Source organism: Balaenoptera ricei, chromosome 2, assembly GCF_028023285.1.
Source record: "Balaenoptera ricei isolate mBalRic1 chromosome 2, mBalRic1.hap2, whole genome shotgun sequence".
NCBI lineage: Eukaryota > Metazoa > Chordata > Mammalia > Artiodactyla > Balaenopteridae > Balaenoptera > Balaenoptera ricei.
Window position 1 is genome coordinate 72,616,681 of NC_082640.1, and position 17,975 is coordinate 72,634,655.

General features: G+C 35.3%; 1 protein-coding gene across 12 annotated transcripts in view; it reads left to right on the plus strand.

Moving 5' to 3' along the window:
* Window positions 1–17,975, plus strand: part of HERC1 (HECT and RLD domain containing E3 ubiquitin protein ligase family member 1) — a 225,201-nt gene that overhangs the window by 71,672 nt on the left and 135,554 nt on the right. For all 12 annotated transcript variants that reach the window (XM_059913065.1, XM_059913067.1, XM_059913069.1 and 9 more), the window contains exons 7-16: window positions 303–446; window positions 1,542–1,669; window positions 2,905–3,049; window positions 4,629–4,800; window positions 6,324–6,458; window positions 6,785–6,950; window positions 12,219–12,344; window positions 13,328–13,549; window positions 16,496–16,648; window positions 16,774–16,906. In XM_059913065.1, the coding sequence (XP_059769048.1) occupies window positions 303–446; window positions 1,542–1,669; window positions 2,905–3,049; window positions 4,629–4,800; window positions 6,324–6,458; window positions 6,785–6,950; window positions 12,219–12,344; window positions 13,328–13,549; window positions 16,496–16,648; window positions 16,774–16,906 (1,524 nt within the window). The remainder of the gene's footprint in view (window positions 1–302; window positions 447–1,541; window positions 1,670–2,904; window positions 3,050–4,628; window positions 4,801–6,323; window positions 6,459–6,784; window positions 6,951–12,218; window positions 12,345–13,327; window positions 13,550–16,495; window positions 16,649–16,773; window positions 16,907–17,975) is intronic.

Below are 17,975 nucleotides of genomic sequence, written 5' to 3' on the forward strand. Positions count from 1 at the left end.
CTAGGAGGTAGTGAAAACAAGTCAGCGTTAACGATACTAGACAGCATTAGATAAGTGCTGTGAGAGGAGAATAATAGAATGTTCTACTGATTCAGTGAAGGGACTGGGTATCTCATGTTGGGAGCAGCCTAGAAGATTAGATGAGAAGATATTAGAAATGATTCTGTTTTTCATATTTAATTGCACTTTAAAAATTCCTCATTTCTGTTAATAACTTGTAATGTTTATTCTACCTGTGAAGTAATGGCCTAAAAAAAAAGAGCTAACATTATTTCTTTGTTGTTTTGTGTGTTTTATCCAAGGTCACGGTGACAGTAATAGCCGTAACATTCCAACGTTAGTAAAAGACATTAGCAATGTAGGAGAGGTTTCTTGTGGCAGTTCACATACTATTGCTTTATCTAAAGATGGGAGAACTGTATGGTCTTTTGGAGGAGGAGACAATGGTATGTAAAAAATTATTTATTGATAGCTTTGGCCTTTTTTCCGTGACTTTTAAAAAAATTTTTCAGTTATACAAGGCTATTGTAGAAAAACTCAAATGTATATAGGTGAGCAGAAATTTTTTAAATTTAAATAAATTTTTCTTAAAAAAATTTAAGAAAAATTTGCTCTAAGCATTGTTAAAATTTTGGGAGATAAATATATATGCATTTATATAAATATGTACCTATATTTCTACATAGATGTTTTAAAAAACCAAAGCAGACCTATATATACCATAGTTACTGTCTTACAACTTGTTTGTTTTTAATCTAACAGTATCTTATGAATATCTTTCTATGTCAAAAAACATGACTCTACATTTTTCTTTTCAGTGGCACAAAGTATTCTTTCATATGATTGTAGCAAAACTTACAAAACAATTTGTTATTGTTGAATATCTAGATGGTTTCCAATTTTTTTCAATATTAAAAACAATACAGTGAATGACTAAATCTTTTTCTACTTTAGTCACTCCTACCAGTGATGCGAGAATGCTCATTTCCCCATATCCCTCAACAACACTGGCTATTAAAATTAAGATAATTAAAAAAATAGTTTCATTAGTGAAAATGGTATTTAATCTGTATTTCGTCCTTAGTGAGGTTGTTGGCCATTTGTTTTTCTTCTTTGGTGATTTGCCAAGTTCTCTATTTGGTGAATTATTGAGTCTTTTAAAAAAAATTTAAAATAATTATATGCATACACATTCTTGTATAAGGACCTGTTTATTATATCAGCAAATTTGAAGTTAGAAGTATGACCATTAAAGGGGAGGAAGACAGCAAATTAATTTTCCATATCTCTCTTAAAGTGGTTTTAATTGCTTGAAATTAAAATTCAGGAAACTATTGTTTATTGGTTTCTTTCTTGTAATAAAACCATTCATTTGTTAACATCCTCTGCTATCAGAAACTTAGAGCTTTCTAAAATGTGGACAATCTGTCAGGTTAGTGATGGAAAGATTAGTGATATTTATCAACATTAATACTAAGAAAAAGAATAGCCTTTCTTTGAAACAAGTAAATTGTTTAACTTGAATGTGTTTGTTTTTATAGGCAAACTTGGCCATGGTGATACCAACAGAGTGTATAAACCTAAAGTTATTGAAGCTTTACAAGGAATGTTCATTCGCAAAGTTTGTGCTGGAAGTCAGTCTTCACTTGCTTTGACATCAACAGGGCAGGTAGGACTAAGGGATGAGCATAAAAGGTTTAGAGTATTTCAGAGGACCAGATGACTAAAAAGTGATAATTGTATTTAAATTTTGAAGTTAAAAAATACATTTTAAAGTTAATCTACTGAAATGAAATATTTTCTCCTGTTTGAAGAAGTTGAGTATCTGAGAAGGAGCCAGGTTTTCTGACCTGGCCTGTGTGAGCCAGATAAACTTACTGTTAACCCCATGTTCTTTGTATTAAGATGGTTTGAAAAAAGCTTTTAGCACTAAACACCCCTTAAACCTTTTCCTAAAAATCATGAATAGTGGGGGAAAGTGAGAATAGATCTTGCTGGAACCAGTGATATGAACTAAGAAGGCAAGAAGGTGATCAAAAGAGAGAGCAAGGAGAACATTTCCAGATGGAAAATAATCTGAGAGGGTTAGGTGGTTAGGTGTTTCTGAAAGAGGGTTACTCAGGCTTAGGATACTTAGAATTGTATAATCCCTTTATAAACTTGTGATTTTCTACATGCATATTTTGACTTCCCTCTGTTTGTTTGTTGGTGATGGAGAGGGTCCAGGTATGGTGATAGACTGACAATAATTTTGCTCCTTACATCCATCAGCAGTGACAGTGAAAAAGTGAGCTGATCACTCATTGTTTCACATGTAGCAATCTATTATGGGCCAGGCAGTGGTATAAAAATGTTTCTGACATTCACATGGCAGATGAGTAGCAAAGCTGAAATTACCATATTATTTAATTATTTTTGAAAGACTGGAATGCCTTGCTGTAAAAGATCTAACGCAAAACTATTTATCATTTTGTATTTAATTATGTTAGTCATTTGTTACAATGCTGGTTGCTGTCTTAAAATTTAAAACTTCTCTTTTACATCTTTCTCACTGTGAGTTTTGTGGCAGGAATCCATGAATTGAAGCCAAAAGATGCTCACTTATTTGATGTATAGCCACTGGCAAATCACAAACCTTCCTTGAAAATCACGTGCTTCTTTTTTATGAGAGGGGTAATAACTTCTGGTTTGAATGATTATATAAGATAGAGTCAACTTTTAATGATTATATAAGATAGATTCAAAGATTTCAACTTTGAATTGAAAGTTTCTATAACAACAAAAAGTTACTATTTAGTATCAAACCACACTCTTATTTAATAGATTATATTTATTTCTAAACAATGTAAGTTGTTAACCTACCATCTCAGGATATTATGTGTAGTGTATCTCTCTTTGTTTCAGGTCTATGCTTGGGGCTGTGGCGCTTGTCTAGGTTGTGGTTCTTCAGAAGCTACTGCACTGAGACCCAAGCTTATTGAAGAACTGGCTGCCACAAGAGTAGTTGATATTTCTATTGGAGACAGTCATTGTTTGGCTCTTTCTCATGGTAAGATCATTTGTTTTTAAAGAAATAGTATTAGGTTTTAAAGGCACTTTCAAGTTCATACCATCCTTTTTCTCCCCCCATCTTTAACATACCAAGTTGGCTATGATTTTAAAATTTTTTAATTTATATTGGACGGTGGTTGACTTGCAATGTTGTGTTAGTTTCAGGTATACAGCAAAGTGATTCAGTTATACATATACATGTATCTATTCCTTTTCAAGTTCTTTCAAAACAACACAGTGAGGTAGGCAGAGGAGTACTTACCAACCAGTGGAAACCACCTTAGGAAAGACCTAAGGTGTTCTGGGCTGGGTGGAACTGGGGAAGGAGATGGGAAAGGAGTGCATATCATAAAGGATACCATAGTGTTGCTCTTCTGGGGAAACCAGGAATCAAATTTGGTGGTTGTCGTCATGGTAGGGCACAGAGCACGGTCCTTGAGAGGAGGGGGAGTGAGAGATTATGCGATGGGTGGGTCACCTCACAGAAGCGTGTCCTCCCTTGTCATTCATCCACAGAGTGTGTTTGCTTCCTCCTGCTCAGTCATTCTCAGCCTTCCAAGTTCAGTTCAAATAGAATTACCACATGATCTGGCAATTCCACTCTGGGTATATACCGAAAAGAACCGAAAACAGAGGCTCAAACAGATAATTGTACCCCAATGTTCATAGCAGTGTTATTCACCAGAGGGTGGAAACAACTTAAGTTTCCACCAAAAGACGAATGGATAAATAAAATGGGGGTATATCCATAGAGTGGAATATTATTCAGCCTTATAAAGGAATGAAATACTGATCTACGCTACAACGTGCGGGAATCTTGAAGACATTGCGCTGAGTGAAATGAGAGAACAAATATCATGTGATTCCACTTATATGAGGTATCTAGAGTAGGCAAGTTCATAGAGACAGAGCAGAGTAGAGGTTAACAGGCACTGGGAGGAAGGGGGGATGGGGAGATATTGCTTAATGGGCACAGGGTTTCTGTTTGGGATGATGAGAGGTTTCTGGAGATGGATAGTAGTGATGCTTGCACAGCACTGAATGGATTTAATGTCTCTGAATTGTGCACTTAAAAATGATTAAAATGTGAGTTTTATGTTATATGTATTTTACTGCAATTAAAAATAAGTGAATGAATGATTGGATGGATGGATGAGCAGATGGATGGATGAATAAATGACTGAATAAGAAAACTAATTCGATTCAGGGCTCATGGCCTACAGAAAGCTTTCCTGGATCCAGCCTGATTGGAACAGCCTGGGACGTACTGTACTCTGATTATTAGTGCACTTGACTGTCTCCACACTAAGCTGTGAGCTCCTGGAGAATATGGACCATGCCCTGTTCCACTTCATATCCCTGACTCTAACCAAAGGCCTAGCACATTGTGACAATTTGATAATTCTGTTTTAAATTAATGGATCTGAAAACATGGCATGTTTGAAACGCATATTTTAGGTTTTAAATAAATGAAACAGGTATCACCTACAAAAAAAAAATAGTATTAAATATTACCTTCCATAAATATTTTACATTGAAATTTGGCTTTTCTTTTGTTCTTTATGTTTTGTTTTTAGATAATGAAGTTTATGCCTGGGGCAATAACTCAATGGGGCAGTGTGGGCAAGGAAATTCCACGGGTCCTATTACTAAACCAAAGAAAGTGAGTGGCTTAGATGGCATAGCTATTCAACAGATCTCCGCTGGAACATCACATAGTCTGGCATGGACTGCTCTTCCTAGGGACAGGTAAATGTGCTCACGTTTAAAATTTCTTGTGTTTTAGGGCTTCCCTGGTGGCGCAGTGGTTAAGAATCCGCCTGCCAATGCAGGGGACACGGGTTCAAGCCCTGGTCCGGGAAGATCCCACATGCCGCGGAGCAACTAAGCCCGTGCGCCACAACTACTGAGCCTGAGCTCTAGAGCCCACGTGCCACAACTACTGAAGCCCGCGTGCCTAGAGCCCGTGCTCCGCAACAAGAGAAGCCACTGCAATGAGAAGCCGGTGCGCTGCAACTAGAGAAAGCCTGCGTGCAGCAACAAAGACCCAAAGCAGCCAAAAATAAATAAATAAAATAAATAAATTTATTTAAAAAAATTTCCTGTGTTTTATTAACAGCAGAAACACTAATAAAAGCAGAAATAATTGTACTTTGTTCATAAAATACCCTTCTATTTCTAGTATTGATTTTTTTACTGTCCTAGACGTGCCATCTCGATTTCTTTCATTTTAATTGTTGAGGTTAGATATGTTTCATAAGTAAGAAGTTATACCGTATATTAAGATATTGTCTTAATTCAAGTGTCTTTTAAACATTTTGAATTCTTTCCCTGTCTCCAGATACTGATCTTAAATATTGTGGCCACATATCAAGAGGAAGTTAAATTAAAATAATCAAAATCAGAACTAGGTTTTATTGCTTTTTAACAGTTAATTAGCTTCCATGCCCTTTATCTGGTTGTTTTTTTGAAAAGAAGCAGTGGCCATACTTTTAAATAAAGGAAGTTAGTTTTTGCAGAAATTTAGCTTTTTCCTAATGTGATAACCATATCTTTTTTAGATAATCAGGTAGGTAATTTTTAGCCAATATTTGAAGTTTGAATTTTAAGAAATTTTGAGGTTATTTCAGCTATTTTCAGATGTATATGGGCTAATTAATAACTTAGAATGTATTTGTATTCTAGACCTTTGGTTCAGATGGGGTTTATTATATCATTCTAACCAATTTAAAACATTTATAGGTAATTACCCTCCAAAACAAAACCGAAAATATAATAAATTGAATACAAATAATTTGCTGTTAGTATTAAATCTGCAACTTCTCACCTTATATGTAGAAAATTGGTTTCCAAGATCTTGAAAATTTTCACAAGAGTTTTCAAGAGGTTTTCTTTTAGTAGATTTCAGTATATCACTTTACAGAGTCAGACTATTTTTCTTAATATGAACTATACATCTTATAGGCCCTAAGAACCAGAAGGGTCTATAGTAGATCATGTGGCTCAGCCCTCTGACTTCAGGTGAATGAATAGCCAGACCTTGCAAAATAAGTAGTGGTTATGTATTTTCTTCTTGAAGAATTCTAGAGATAGCCAATTCTTGGTTTTCCTCAGTTGCTAAAATGAAGGGTTTTATCACCTTTATAATCAGAAAGGTCTTCTGTATATCTTGTTAACATCTTTCAACTTTAATAATGGTTTAATTTTTGCTTTTGATCGTGTGAAAGTTTCATGTTAAGGCTTTTTCATGATTTTCTTATGCTTCCTTCTAGACAAGTTGTTGCCTGGCACCGACCTTATTGTGTAGACCTTGAAGAGAGTACCTTCTCACACCTTCGTTCATTTCTTGAGAGATACTGTGATAAAATAAACAGTGAGATTCCCCCGCTCCCTTTCCCTTCATCAAGGTATGTTATATATATGTGTATTTGTGTGTGTGCGCACATGTGCACACACATCTATTACTCATTTTGAATTTTGAGTTATTCTTTCTTATTCAACTTATCCCTCAATTATATGAAACTTCTTTATAATCTAAAAAATGAGCTAAACTTAGGTACTTACTGATAATAACCTTTAGAAAAATTTATCCATAATGTCATGAATCATGTTTTTAAAATTACTGTTAGTCATAATTTGAGAAAAATTTTAAAGAGAAAAAAAATGTTATCCAAACTGGATAGCATGTGCTCTTTTATATTCCAGAAGTTCATAGCAGTTTATTTGGTTTCAGGGAACACCACAATTTCCTCAAGCTGTGCCTGAAGCTGCTTTCAAATCACCTTGCTCTTGCGCTTGCGGGAGGGGTAGCTACCAGCATTCTTGGGAGACAGGCAGGTCCGCTTCGAAATTTACTCTTCAGACTGATGGACTCAACTGTCCCGGATGAAATCCAAGAGGTAAGAGTATAGGACTTGTAAATCTGTAGCTCAGCCACATCTCTCCCTGAGGTTGTAGCTCACAAATTCAGCTATGTATTGGAAAACTTCAATTGGATGTTCTTTCCGTTACTCCTGTTTTCTTGGTGGGAGTAAATTTTTTGGTGAACTTGTCCTTTAAGACAAAGGTCAGACATTGCCCCTGAGAAACCTTTCATTCCCTGCTGTCCTGCCAGGTTTGTTTTCTCTCATGTATGTTCCCATCACATCACATTGTTTTGTAATTGTCTACTTACAACTGTGTCTGTCTTTTCTACCAGAAGATGAATTTCTGAGCACAAAGACCCAATTTTATTTTTAATTTTATTTTTATTGTGGTAAAATTTGCATAACATAAGATTTGCCATCTTACCCATTTTTAAGTGTGTAGTTCAGTGGTATTAAATACATTTATACTGTTGTACAACCATTACCACCATTTATCTCCATAACTCTTTTCATCATACAAAATTGAAATTCTGTACCCATTAAATAATAACTCCCTATTCTCCCCTCCCTTCAGCCCCTAGCAACAACCATTCTTTCTTTCTCTATGATTTTGATACTCTAAGTATGTCGTAAAAGTGGAATCATACACTGTCTTTTTGTCACTGGCTTATTTCACTTAGCATAATGTTGTCAACGTTTATCCATGTTAAGTAGCATATGTCAGAATTTCCTTCCTTTTTAAGGCTGAATAATCTTTTGATATTGTATATATTAAATTTTTGCTCATCTGTCATTTTTATGACCTTGGTTGGATTAAGCAATGATTTCTTAGATATGGTACCCAAAGCACAAGCAACCAAAGAAAAAAGAGATAAATTAGACTTCATCAAAATTAAAAACATTTTTATGGTGGTGCTGGAGAGGGGGTGCTGAGCTGTTGGGTATGAAGAGTAACAGAACAGACTGTATTTGCACTTGAAACTGCTTCTCAAGTTCAGATCAGGCAAGGAACAAACCTTGAAACAACCAACAAGACCAAAGAAGAGTACACTTAAGTTGAAGACACGACACTTGATCTGAAACAAGAAGTTTGTGCCTACTTAGCAGCTTTGAAAGAGCACTTCCCAATGCTGCTAGTAGTCTTTGTTTAAAAAAAAAAATTAAAAACATTTTTGCTTCAAAGGACATTATCAAGAAAATGAAAATACAGCTCACAGAATGGGAGAAATATTTATAAATCATATGTCTCATAAGATTCTAGTTTACAGAATATATAAAGGATCCTTACAACTCAACAATAAAAAAGACAAATAATCAGAAAATGAGTCAAGAATCTGAGTAGACATGTCTCCAAAGAAGATAGACATAGGCCACTAAGCACATGAAAAAATGTTCATCGTTGGGCATAAAGGAAATGCAAATTAAAATCACAGTGAAATACTGCTTCACGCCCACTAAATGGCTATAATCAAAAAGACTGGTAATAGCAAGCATTGGTGAAGATGTAGAGAAATTGGAACCCTCATACATTGCTAATGGGAATGTAAAATTGTACAGCCACTTTGGAAAACAGGTAGTTCTGTAAATAGTTAAACATAGAGTTACCACATACTGCAGCAATTCCACACCTAGGTCTATATCCAAGAGAATATAAAACATGTCCACACAAAAACTTATACATGAATGTTCATAACAGTATTATTCATTGTAGCCAAAAAGTGGAAACAAACAAATGTCTGTCAACTGGTGAAGGGATGAACAAAATGTGGTATGTCCATGCAATCTAATATTATTCAGCCCTAAGAGAGAATGAAGTACTGTTGTACAAGCTACAACATGAGTGAACCTTGTAAACATTATGCTAAGTGAAAGAAGCCAGGCACAAAAGGTCACATACTGTATGATTCCATATATATGAAATGTGCAGAGTAGGTAAATCCATAGAGACACAAAGTAGATTAATTGGCTGTCAGGGGTTTAGGGGGAGGGAGAGATGGGAAATGACTGCTAATGGGCACAGGTTTCTTTTTGGGGTGATGAAAATGTCCTAAAATTAGATAGTGGTGATGGTTGCACAACTCTGTGAATATACTAAAACCCACTGAATTTTATACTTTCAAAAGGTAAATTTTATGATGTGAATTATATGTCAATTAAAAAAAAAAAGCAAAAAAGATACAGTGATTTTCCAACTAGAGGGACATATCCCTGGGATGTAGGTAGAAGGAATATTAACCTGGTGGTGAATGGGAACTTTGAGGATTAAATTTTACCAGGAACGAGGTAGTACAATATTTTTAAAAGGTTGAAAAGTATTGGAATAAAATCACGATAGTAAACTTAAAAAAATCTATTTTTATAATTGTTTATTCATTCCTTGAGTCTTCTTTGTAGCTACTCCTTAGGAGAATCCTTTGGAGGTGGATTCTCTCAGGATGTGTACAGGGCTGTTTTCTGTTCCTCTTTCTTTATCCCTGAAACTTCCGGTAATTTATCTGTTTGCAGCAATCAGTGCTGCTGCTGTTTTTTTGTGTTTCTTCCTCTTTTGACACTTTATTTTGGAGCAGTTGTAGACTTAAGGAAAAGTTGCATAAGTAATAGAGTTTTCACGTATGTCTCAACCAGCTTCCCCTAATGCTAATGTCTTGTATAACTACAGTACAATTATCAAAACCAAGAAATCAACATTGGTTTAATACTATCAATTAAACTAAACACCTTATTAGAAATTTTATCAGTTTTTTGCTAATGTCCTTGTTCTTTTGCAAGATCCTATTCAGGATCCCATATTACGTTTAACTGGACACTTTATGAATACTGGTCAGTTATTTTATTGAATATCTCTCTGTTATTTTTCATGATTGGACTGAGGTTATGTGCTTTTGGCAAGAATACCACAGAAATGATGTGCCCTCAGTACATCATATCATGTGGTTCATGATATTGATGTGTTTTATTACTGGAGATTTTGACCTTGATCACTTGGTTAAGGTGGTGTCTGCTGGATTTCTACATACATCAGTAACTTCTGAGAGAGGGCAGGTAGAAAATATATTCTTTGAGAATATACTCACACTTAAATAGTTTGCGAATTGAATATCTTCATGAATAGTTGAGGCATAGTATTCTAAATTGTAAATCATTTTCTCATAAGAATTGTGAAGTCATCTTCTAGCTTTCAGGTTGTTACTCAGAAAATCAACACTATTCAAATTTTTGATCCTTTTATGGAAATCTTTTTCTCTCTGGATTCTGTAGCAAGTTCTACTTGTCCTCTCTGTTTTCATATTTTAAAATGATATGAACTGATGTGAGTCTGATTTTATCCATTTTTGTGTATATTTGGGTAGACTCTTAACTTGGAAACTCAGAGCCTTCAGTGTTAAGAAATTAGCTTGAAGTGTATTGTTGATTTTCTCTTTATTGTCTTCTGTGTTTTCTCTCTGTCTCTGGAACTCATTATTGGGATAATGGACCTGGACCAGTCCTCTGTGTCTGATTTTTTTTAATGTCTAATTTTTTTTAAATTAATTAATTTATTTTTGGCTGCGTTGGGTCTTCGTTGCTGCGTGTGGGCTTTCTCTAATTGCGGCGAGTGGGGGCTACTCTTCGTTGCGGTGCGCAGGCTTCTCATCGCAGTGGGTTCTCTTGTTGCGAAGCACTGGGCTGTAGGCACGCGGGCTTCAGTAGCTGTGGCTCGCAGTCTCTAGAGTGCGGGCTTCAGTAGTTGTTGCTCATGGGCTTCGTTGCTCCGCGGCATGTGGGATCTTCCTGGACCAGGGCTTGAACCCATGTCCCCTGCATTGACAGGCGGATTCTTAAGCACTGCGCCATCAGAAAGGCCCCAGTCCTCTTACTTTTCTTATGTTTTCTTTCCTGTTTTCCATCTTTTCTCCCCTCTACTTTATGAGAAATTCAATTTTTATATTCTAACCCTCCTATTGAGGTTTTTATTTTTTATGTCATATTTTTAATTTATAAGAGCTCTTTTCTTAATCATTGAGTGTTTCTTTTTTTCTAATTCAGCATCCTTATTTTAGTGGTAAAGAAGCTATGATCCAGAGAAGTTTTAGGGCCTAAGATAATACAGCTATTTTTTATGCTGTTCCTGATACCTGGACCTTTGTTTGGCCAAGGCGTGCTCATTTTTCAATTTTTAATCTAAATGCCCAATCCTCAGGGAGACCCTCCATGATGAACCCATAGACCATGTTAATTGCCTTTATGTATGGGTGCTCACTCAGGTTTGCATTTCTTTTTACTTTGTCCATGTGACTCCTTTCACACTTAAAATTACTTACTCAGAATCTCTTTTTCCTACTAGACTGTATGCTTATGAAAGCAGGGCTTTTATCTGTCTTGTTCATTTCTACATCCCCAGCACTTTGTAAAGAGCTTTACCAGGCTCAGCACTATAGACTCAACAGTAAATATTTATTGCATAATGACTAGTTACTTAGTGGGAAATCCAAAATATATATTCTTTTTTATTTTTTTAAGTCTTTATTGAATTTGTTGCAGTATTGCTTCTGTTTTATGTTTTGGTTTTTTGGCTTCGAGGCATTGGGATCTTAGCTCCCCGACCAGGGATCAAACCCGCACCCCCTGCATTGGAAGGCAAAGTCTTAACCACTGGACCGCCAGGGAAATCCCCAAGATATATATTCTAAGTCTTCTTTTTAAAAAATTTTTTTTATGCATAAATTCTTTTTTTTTTAAACATTTATTATTTATTTATTTATTTATTTTATTTATTTTTGTCTGTGTCGGGTCTTAGTTGCGGCACGCAGAATCTTTGTTGAGGTATGCGGGATCTTTCACTGTGGCGCATGGGCTCCTCGTTGCAGCACACAGGCTTCTCCCTAGTTGTGGTGTGCAGGCTTCAGGGCACATGGGCTCTGTAGTTGTGGCGTGCGGGTTCCAGAGCGTGTAGGCTCTGTAGTTTGCAGCACACAGGCTCTCTAGTTGAGGCACGTGAGCTCAGTAGTTGTGGCACGTGGGCTTAGTTGCCCTGCGGCATGTGGGATCTTAGTTCCCCGACCAGGGATCAAACCGCGTCCCCTGCATTGTAAGGCAGATTCTTTACAACTTAGAAGGGAAGTCCTTCTAAGTCTTCTTAAAGACATCTAAAGAAGGACTTGGCATGCTTTCTTTTATTCACATGCCTCCTTCTTTAGACTTCCATGATCCACCTTCTTTAGACTTCTTTGCTCTTAATAGTCAGTGGATTTATTTTTTATGTTTTTCTGTTAAAAAGATAAGAACCAGGCCAAATAAATCTGCTTTTCTTTTTTATATTAGGTGGTAATTGAAACTCTGTCAGTGGGAGCAACCATGCTGTTACCTCCATTACGAGAACGTATGGAATTACTTCATTCTCTTTTACCCCAAGGACCTGATAGATGGGAAAGCTTATCTAAAGGACAGGTGAGCCTTTGCATGGTATCTAAGTAAACCAGTACTATATTACAAAAAAAAAAAAAAGACTGAGAGGGAAATAAAGCTAATCGATTGCCATGTGTTCAGGGAATAATACTTAACTTGATGAGTCTGGTAAATCCTAGTATTTAATGTTTTCTGCTGGAAGAGTTCCCAGATTTCTAATGAAAGTGAAGCAAGTGATAACTTATTAAATGATTTGGGGCTAATTATTAAAATTATGTCTAATTTTTCCAATGTTGCTCACACTGTCAAACCAGAGATCTTTTAGTTTATTTGTAGTATTCTGAGTTGAAATCAAGGGCATGTGCTGCTGTTGGTTCCATGCCCAGAACTTTGAAATAGCTTACATAAAAAGTAAAAGAAGATGACTGTTGTGAAAAAGTACTTGATGATATGAGTATGCTTCTTCTTTCCATTTTTATTATCTTATGTACGTTAAACTAAGTACATTTTGCTCCACCAAGTAGAACAATCAATTGTCGAGTTATAGATTTGAGGGAGAAAGTGGTATACTGGCAGTATAATAGCCACAGATGCTTTCCAATGAGTATTTTGTATTAGTTTAGATTTCAAATGATTTATTTTAAACATTAGAATAAATAGTTTCATTGGTAATTCTGTAGAAGAATGTATAGTGTAATTTATCTGTTGACAGTGCCTACTCTTCTTACTTATAGTGCTAAAATCATTATGTAGGGTGTGCCATTTTAGCTTAAGAGTTTCAGGTAGTAAAGGATGTAATAAAACACTATAAGTTGCAATTTCTCAAAAGGTATTAGTGGGATAGCTTTTTAAAAAATTACAGACTTCCTAAAAGATTATTGTTCATTAGGATATTAAGTGGATTAGTTAGCATCATTAGTATATATTCCCCCCCCACTCCCCGGGATCCTTTTTTTACTTTTCTAGTGCGTTTTAAGCTAATTATTATTTGTTCCTATTTCATCGATGGAAATATTTTTCTTTAGAGAATGCAACTGGATATTATTCTAACAAGTTTGCAAGATCATACCCATGTAGCCTCCTTACTTGGGTATAGCTCACCCTCCGATGCTGCTGACCTCTCTTCTGTATGTACTGGCTATGGAAACCTGTCGGATCAACCTTATGGCACGCAGAGCTGCCATCCAGACACCCATCTGGCTGAAATTTTGATGAAGACTCTCTTAAGAAATTTAGGATTTTATACAGTAAGTTGCTCTTATTTTGTAGTTAAAAAAAAAAAAAAAAAAAGAATAAAACTTGGGTTGGTTTTTTTTTTTTTTTTTTTTTGGAGGGGGTAGGGATCACTTCAGGTCAAGGTATTTTGACACTTAAACGCTTATGAAATAAGTAAAACTAAACTCCACTCCCCGAAAGGGGGGAAATATGTCAGATCTTCTGAAATATTGTGGGTGCCAAATGACTTGTAGTTGAGAGTTCCAAAGAGATTTGTTTTGGAATTTTACCAATTTTTTTCTGATATTAATGTACAAGAATAAACAGATAAAAATATTCAACAACATTTTGCAAGAGAAGAATGAGGAAAGGATTAACCTTACCAGATATAATCTTATAATTAAACAGTGTGGTTTAAATTGTTTAAAAATAGGCTTGTCAATTAATTAAAATTATTATTTTATTAAATTATTAAAAATAGGCTGGTCAATAGGAGAGAAGACAATGGACAGTATAGCTTTCTCTGTATTAGGATGCCCTTAGTTCTTACTCCCTGGTGTTTCTTAGATCCGTCACTTTTTTTCTTTCCATTTCTGTGGGTTCTAATCCATGCCATCACGACCTAATGGTAATAGCAATGTTACAGCTGTTGTCACTGTTGGTGGTCTCCTCTCAGCATCCTACTGCTAGAATAACCTTTTTGTATTCAATAACCTCATTTTATTAAATCAGAACTTTTTCAGACCCTTCATCATTTGGCTTACACACCACACTCATCTGAACTCATGCGTGACACACCTATTTCCTCTTTTCTCTTCTTATCTACCAATCTATGACTTCTTTAACACTTGACTGTTCTTGGAAGCCTTGCTCAAATAACCTTTTCTAACCATGTAATTATAACTGCATACCTCTCATCAGTTTTTAGAGTCAAAGTGTACTATGTGACTTAACTTTGAATAGTTTGTGTATCATTTCATATTGTCTCCTACTCCTATTCAGGGTCAGGTCTGTATATTCTTTTTCTTCTGTACAAGTCTTAGTGTTCTGTTCTGCCCAACTTAAAAGGTTGTTGACTAAGTCAGAGTGACAGTTGTTCCTGTAGAATTATTTTCTTTCAGATTTAAGGATGTAAATTTGAGCTGATGTTTGGCTGCAAATGGAATGGGAACAATGTTACAGTGTATCCATTTGGTATTAACTGAAACTTTTCCCCAAAGTTGTATTAAAGTAGTGCCTTTTTTATGCCAATAAGGCTGAGGTAGATGTGTATATTATATGGAAATGGAAATAAAATACTAACTGCTTTTAGGCTGAAAATCATAAATTTTTGTTTCTTTCTGATGTAATTTAACCAAATTTGTCATGTTCTAAGATTTTAAAATAATGGTGCTGGTCTTAGTCTGTTTGGGCTGCTGTAATAGAATACCACAGAGTGGGCCGGCTTATCTACAACACAAATTTATTTCTCACAGTTATGGAGACGGAAAGTCCAAGATCAAGGAGACAGCAGATTTGGTGGTGCCTGCTTCTTGATTCATAGACAGCCGTCTTCTTGCTGTGTCCTCACACAAGGGGTCTCTTTTGTAAGGTCACTAATCCCATTCACGAGGGTTCTGCCCTCATGACTTAATCACCTCCCAGAGGCCCCACCTCCAAATACCACCACATTGGGGATTAGGTTCAACATAAGAATTTTGAAGGGACATAAACATTCATTCAGTCTCTAGCAGTGCTAATTTGGCTGCTTATAATTAGGTGCTTATATAGGAAGGGCCTTAAAATGTTCTGTGACTCTCTCTTGCATATTTATAAACAAAGACCATACTTTATGCATAAAGATGTTCATCACATCATTATTATAAGAAAGAAAAGTTGGAAACAACTGAAATATGTAAAAGTTGGGGAATGGTTTAAGTACATTATGATATATATACTCAGTGGAATATTATGTCTCAAATTTTATGTACATATGGCTTATGAAAACATGTAAAATATTTGTGGATCTGTTAGAAAAGAGAAGACTAAAAATAGAATATGCAGTATTATGAAAAAAATGAAAAGTCACAAAAAAATCAGGAAAGAAATACAAAATATTAGATATGGTGGTTGACTAAATGGTGATTTAAAGTTTTTTAAAATACAGTTTCGGTATTTTCTAAATTTGTTACACTATTTCTGTTTAAAAAAAATATTTTTAACTTGAAATAACTTAAAACTCCCACAAGAATTACAAGAAACTTTCAAAGAACTCTCCTGTACGCTTCAGCCAAATTTGCCTTTCCTTGTTTCCTTTCTTCCATCCATCATTTGAGAGTAAACTGCAGATGTCATGCTGGCTATTCCTAAGCACTTATATTTTTTAAGAATAAGGACATTCTCTTACATAACAACAGAACAATTATTGAATTCAGGAAATTTAACATTGACACAGAACTATTGTATAATACATAGTCCATACTCAAATTTCTACAGTTATCCCAGTAATGTCCTTTATGGCACCCTCCCTCTGCCCCCCAAATCCAGGATCATACATTGTATTTAGTTGTCATGTTTCTTTAGGCCACTTACTTCTTTTATAATCAGAAATAAATTTAATTTCTAAGAATTGTGTTCTTAGAAATTCAAATATGTGAAAACAAAACCTTTACATAGGAGGTCAGGAAAGCAATAGCATTAAAATGTTGAAATGTGTTGTCTTTGGGTATTGTTTTCCTTTTTCTTGTTTTCTGCATTTTCAAAGTTTTTGTGGTGAAACCACAAAAGGTTTTGTGGTGAAACTTTTTTTAATGGAAAAACAAATGGAAATGGCTTGATAAATCTTACCACCTTATAGCTAATGACAACATAGCAAAGATTTAAAGATTAATAATGGGAGAAAGGAGACAATGGCTTCTTAAATCAGAATCATTTATGGTAGGACATTAATTTCACTTTCAAACACTTCAAATATAATCTTAATTTATGTATCATTTTAGGATCAAGCATTTGGGGAGCTAGAAAAGAATAGTGATAAATTTCTACTTGGAACATCGTCTTCAGAGAACAGTCAGCCTGCTCATCTTCATGAACTGCTGTGTTCACTGCAGAAACAGCTGCTGGCATTTTGCCATATCAATAACATTAGTGAGGTATGTGATTCTTTGCCTTTTATGGTCTTTTCTCAGGGACCTTGAAACTCAGATATTTGGGTAAGCCACGATATTTTTCTACCTTGAATCTTCCAAAGTAGTAATTTAGGAACTTTTTTCCTCAGAACTCAAGCAGTGTGGCATTGCTTCATAAACATCTTCAGCTCTTGTTGCCTCATGCCACAGATATTTATTCACGTTCTGCAAATTTGCTCAAAGAAAGTCCTTGGAATGGCAGCGTTGGAGAAAAATTAAGAGGTGTGTTTGGTACTGGGTTTCATATTTAATCAGTGGTTGTAAAGCAAGAGTTCTGGCCTTTCCAAAGCTTTAAGAGGGCCGGAAACCTCTGAGTGGAATAGGAATGACGTTGAATCTCCTTTGTTATCGAAGATCCCTTTGATCTTGGTTTTGGGGTGATGGCAACAGTGATTTATCTGATTAATCTTAAAAGATGCTAATTGGTGTGACAGAGGTCTAATTTAAAGGAATTAGATGATATATACTCAAAAAGATTAATATTAAATGGCATAAAGTGAGATTTTCATCTCTTTCTTTACCTTTCTTTAGCATTTACCATCTCTTTCTGTCTTGAAATGCTTTCTTTTCTCTGGTCTTCTGTGTAGTCACAATCCTGTATTTACACATATCTCTTTGACCACTCTTTTTCAGTCTGTTCCTGTAAGCTCCTCTTTTTTGGGCATGCCCTTTAATGTTTAGGATCTTCTGAATTTTGCCCTCAACCCTCTTTTCTCTGAGAATGATCTTATCTGGTCCTGTTGTCTTTAACCGCCATGTGTATGTTGACTCCCGTATATGCATCTAGCTGAGAACTCCTTTTTTACACAAGAGCCTTTCTCTAGTTACCTACTAGCTGCCTTTTCTTGATTATCCCAAAGATAGGTAAAATTTGGTAAGTCTGTCCAAAAGCAACTTATTTCTGAAGTTTCCTCGCTGAACAAAGAAATAAATAAACTGAGAAACTAAAACCATTGCTTACTAGACACTTGCATTTTGTTGTTCCACAGGCGTCTAAAATTTAATTTGTTCAAATTGAGTTCATCTCTGAATGGTCTTCTTGCCCCCAAATACAATAAAATATTGACACAGAATTGATTAAAAACCAATACAGATAATTTAAAAAAACAGATGTTTTGAGGTGATTTTAATTTTAAAAAAAGTGAATTTGGTTTAAAAAACATAAAAGACTTCCTACAGTAGAATGTAAGCACCATGAGGGCAGGAATTTTTAGTTCTTTGTTCACAGCTGTACACCTTTCACCTATAATAGTGCCTGATATGTTGTATGTGTTCAATAAATATTTCTTGA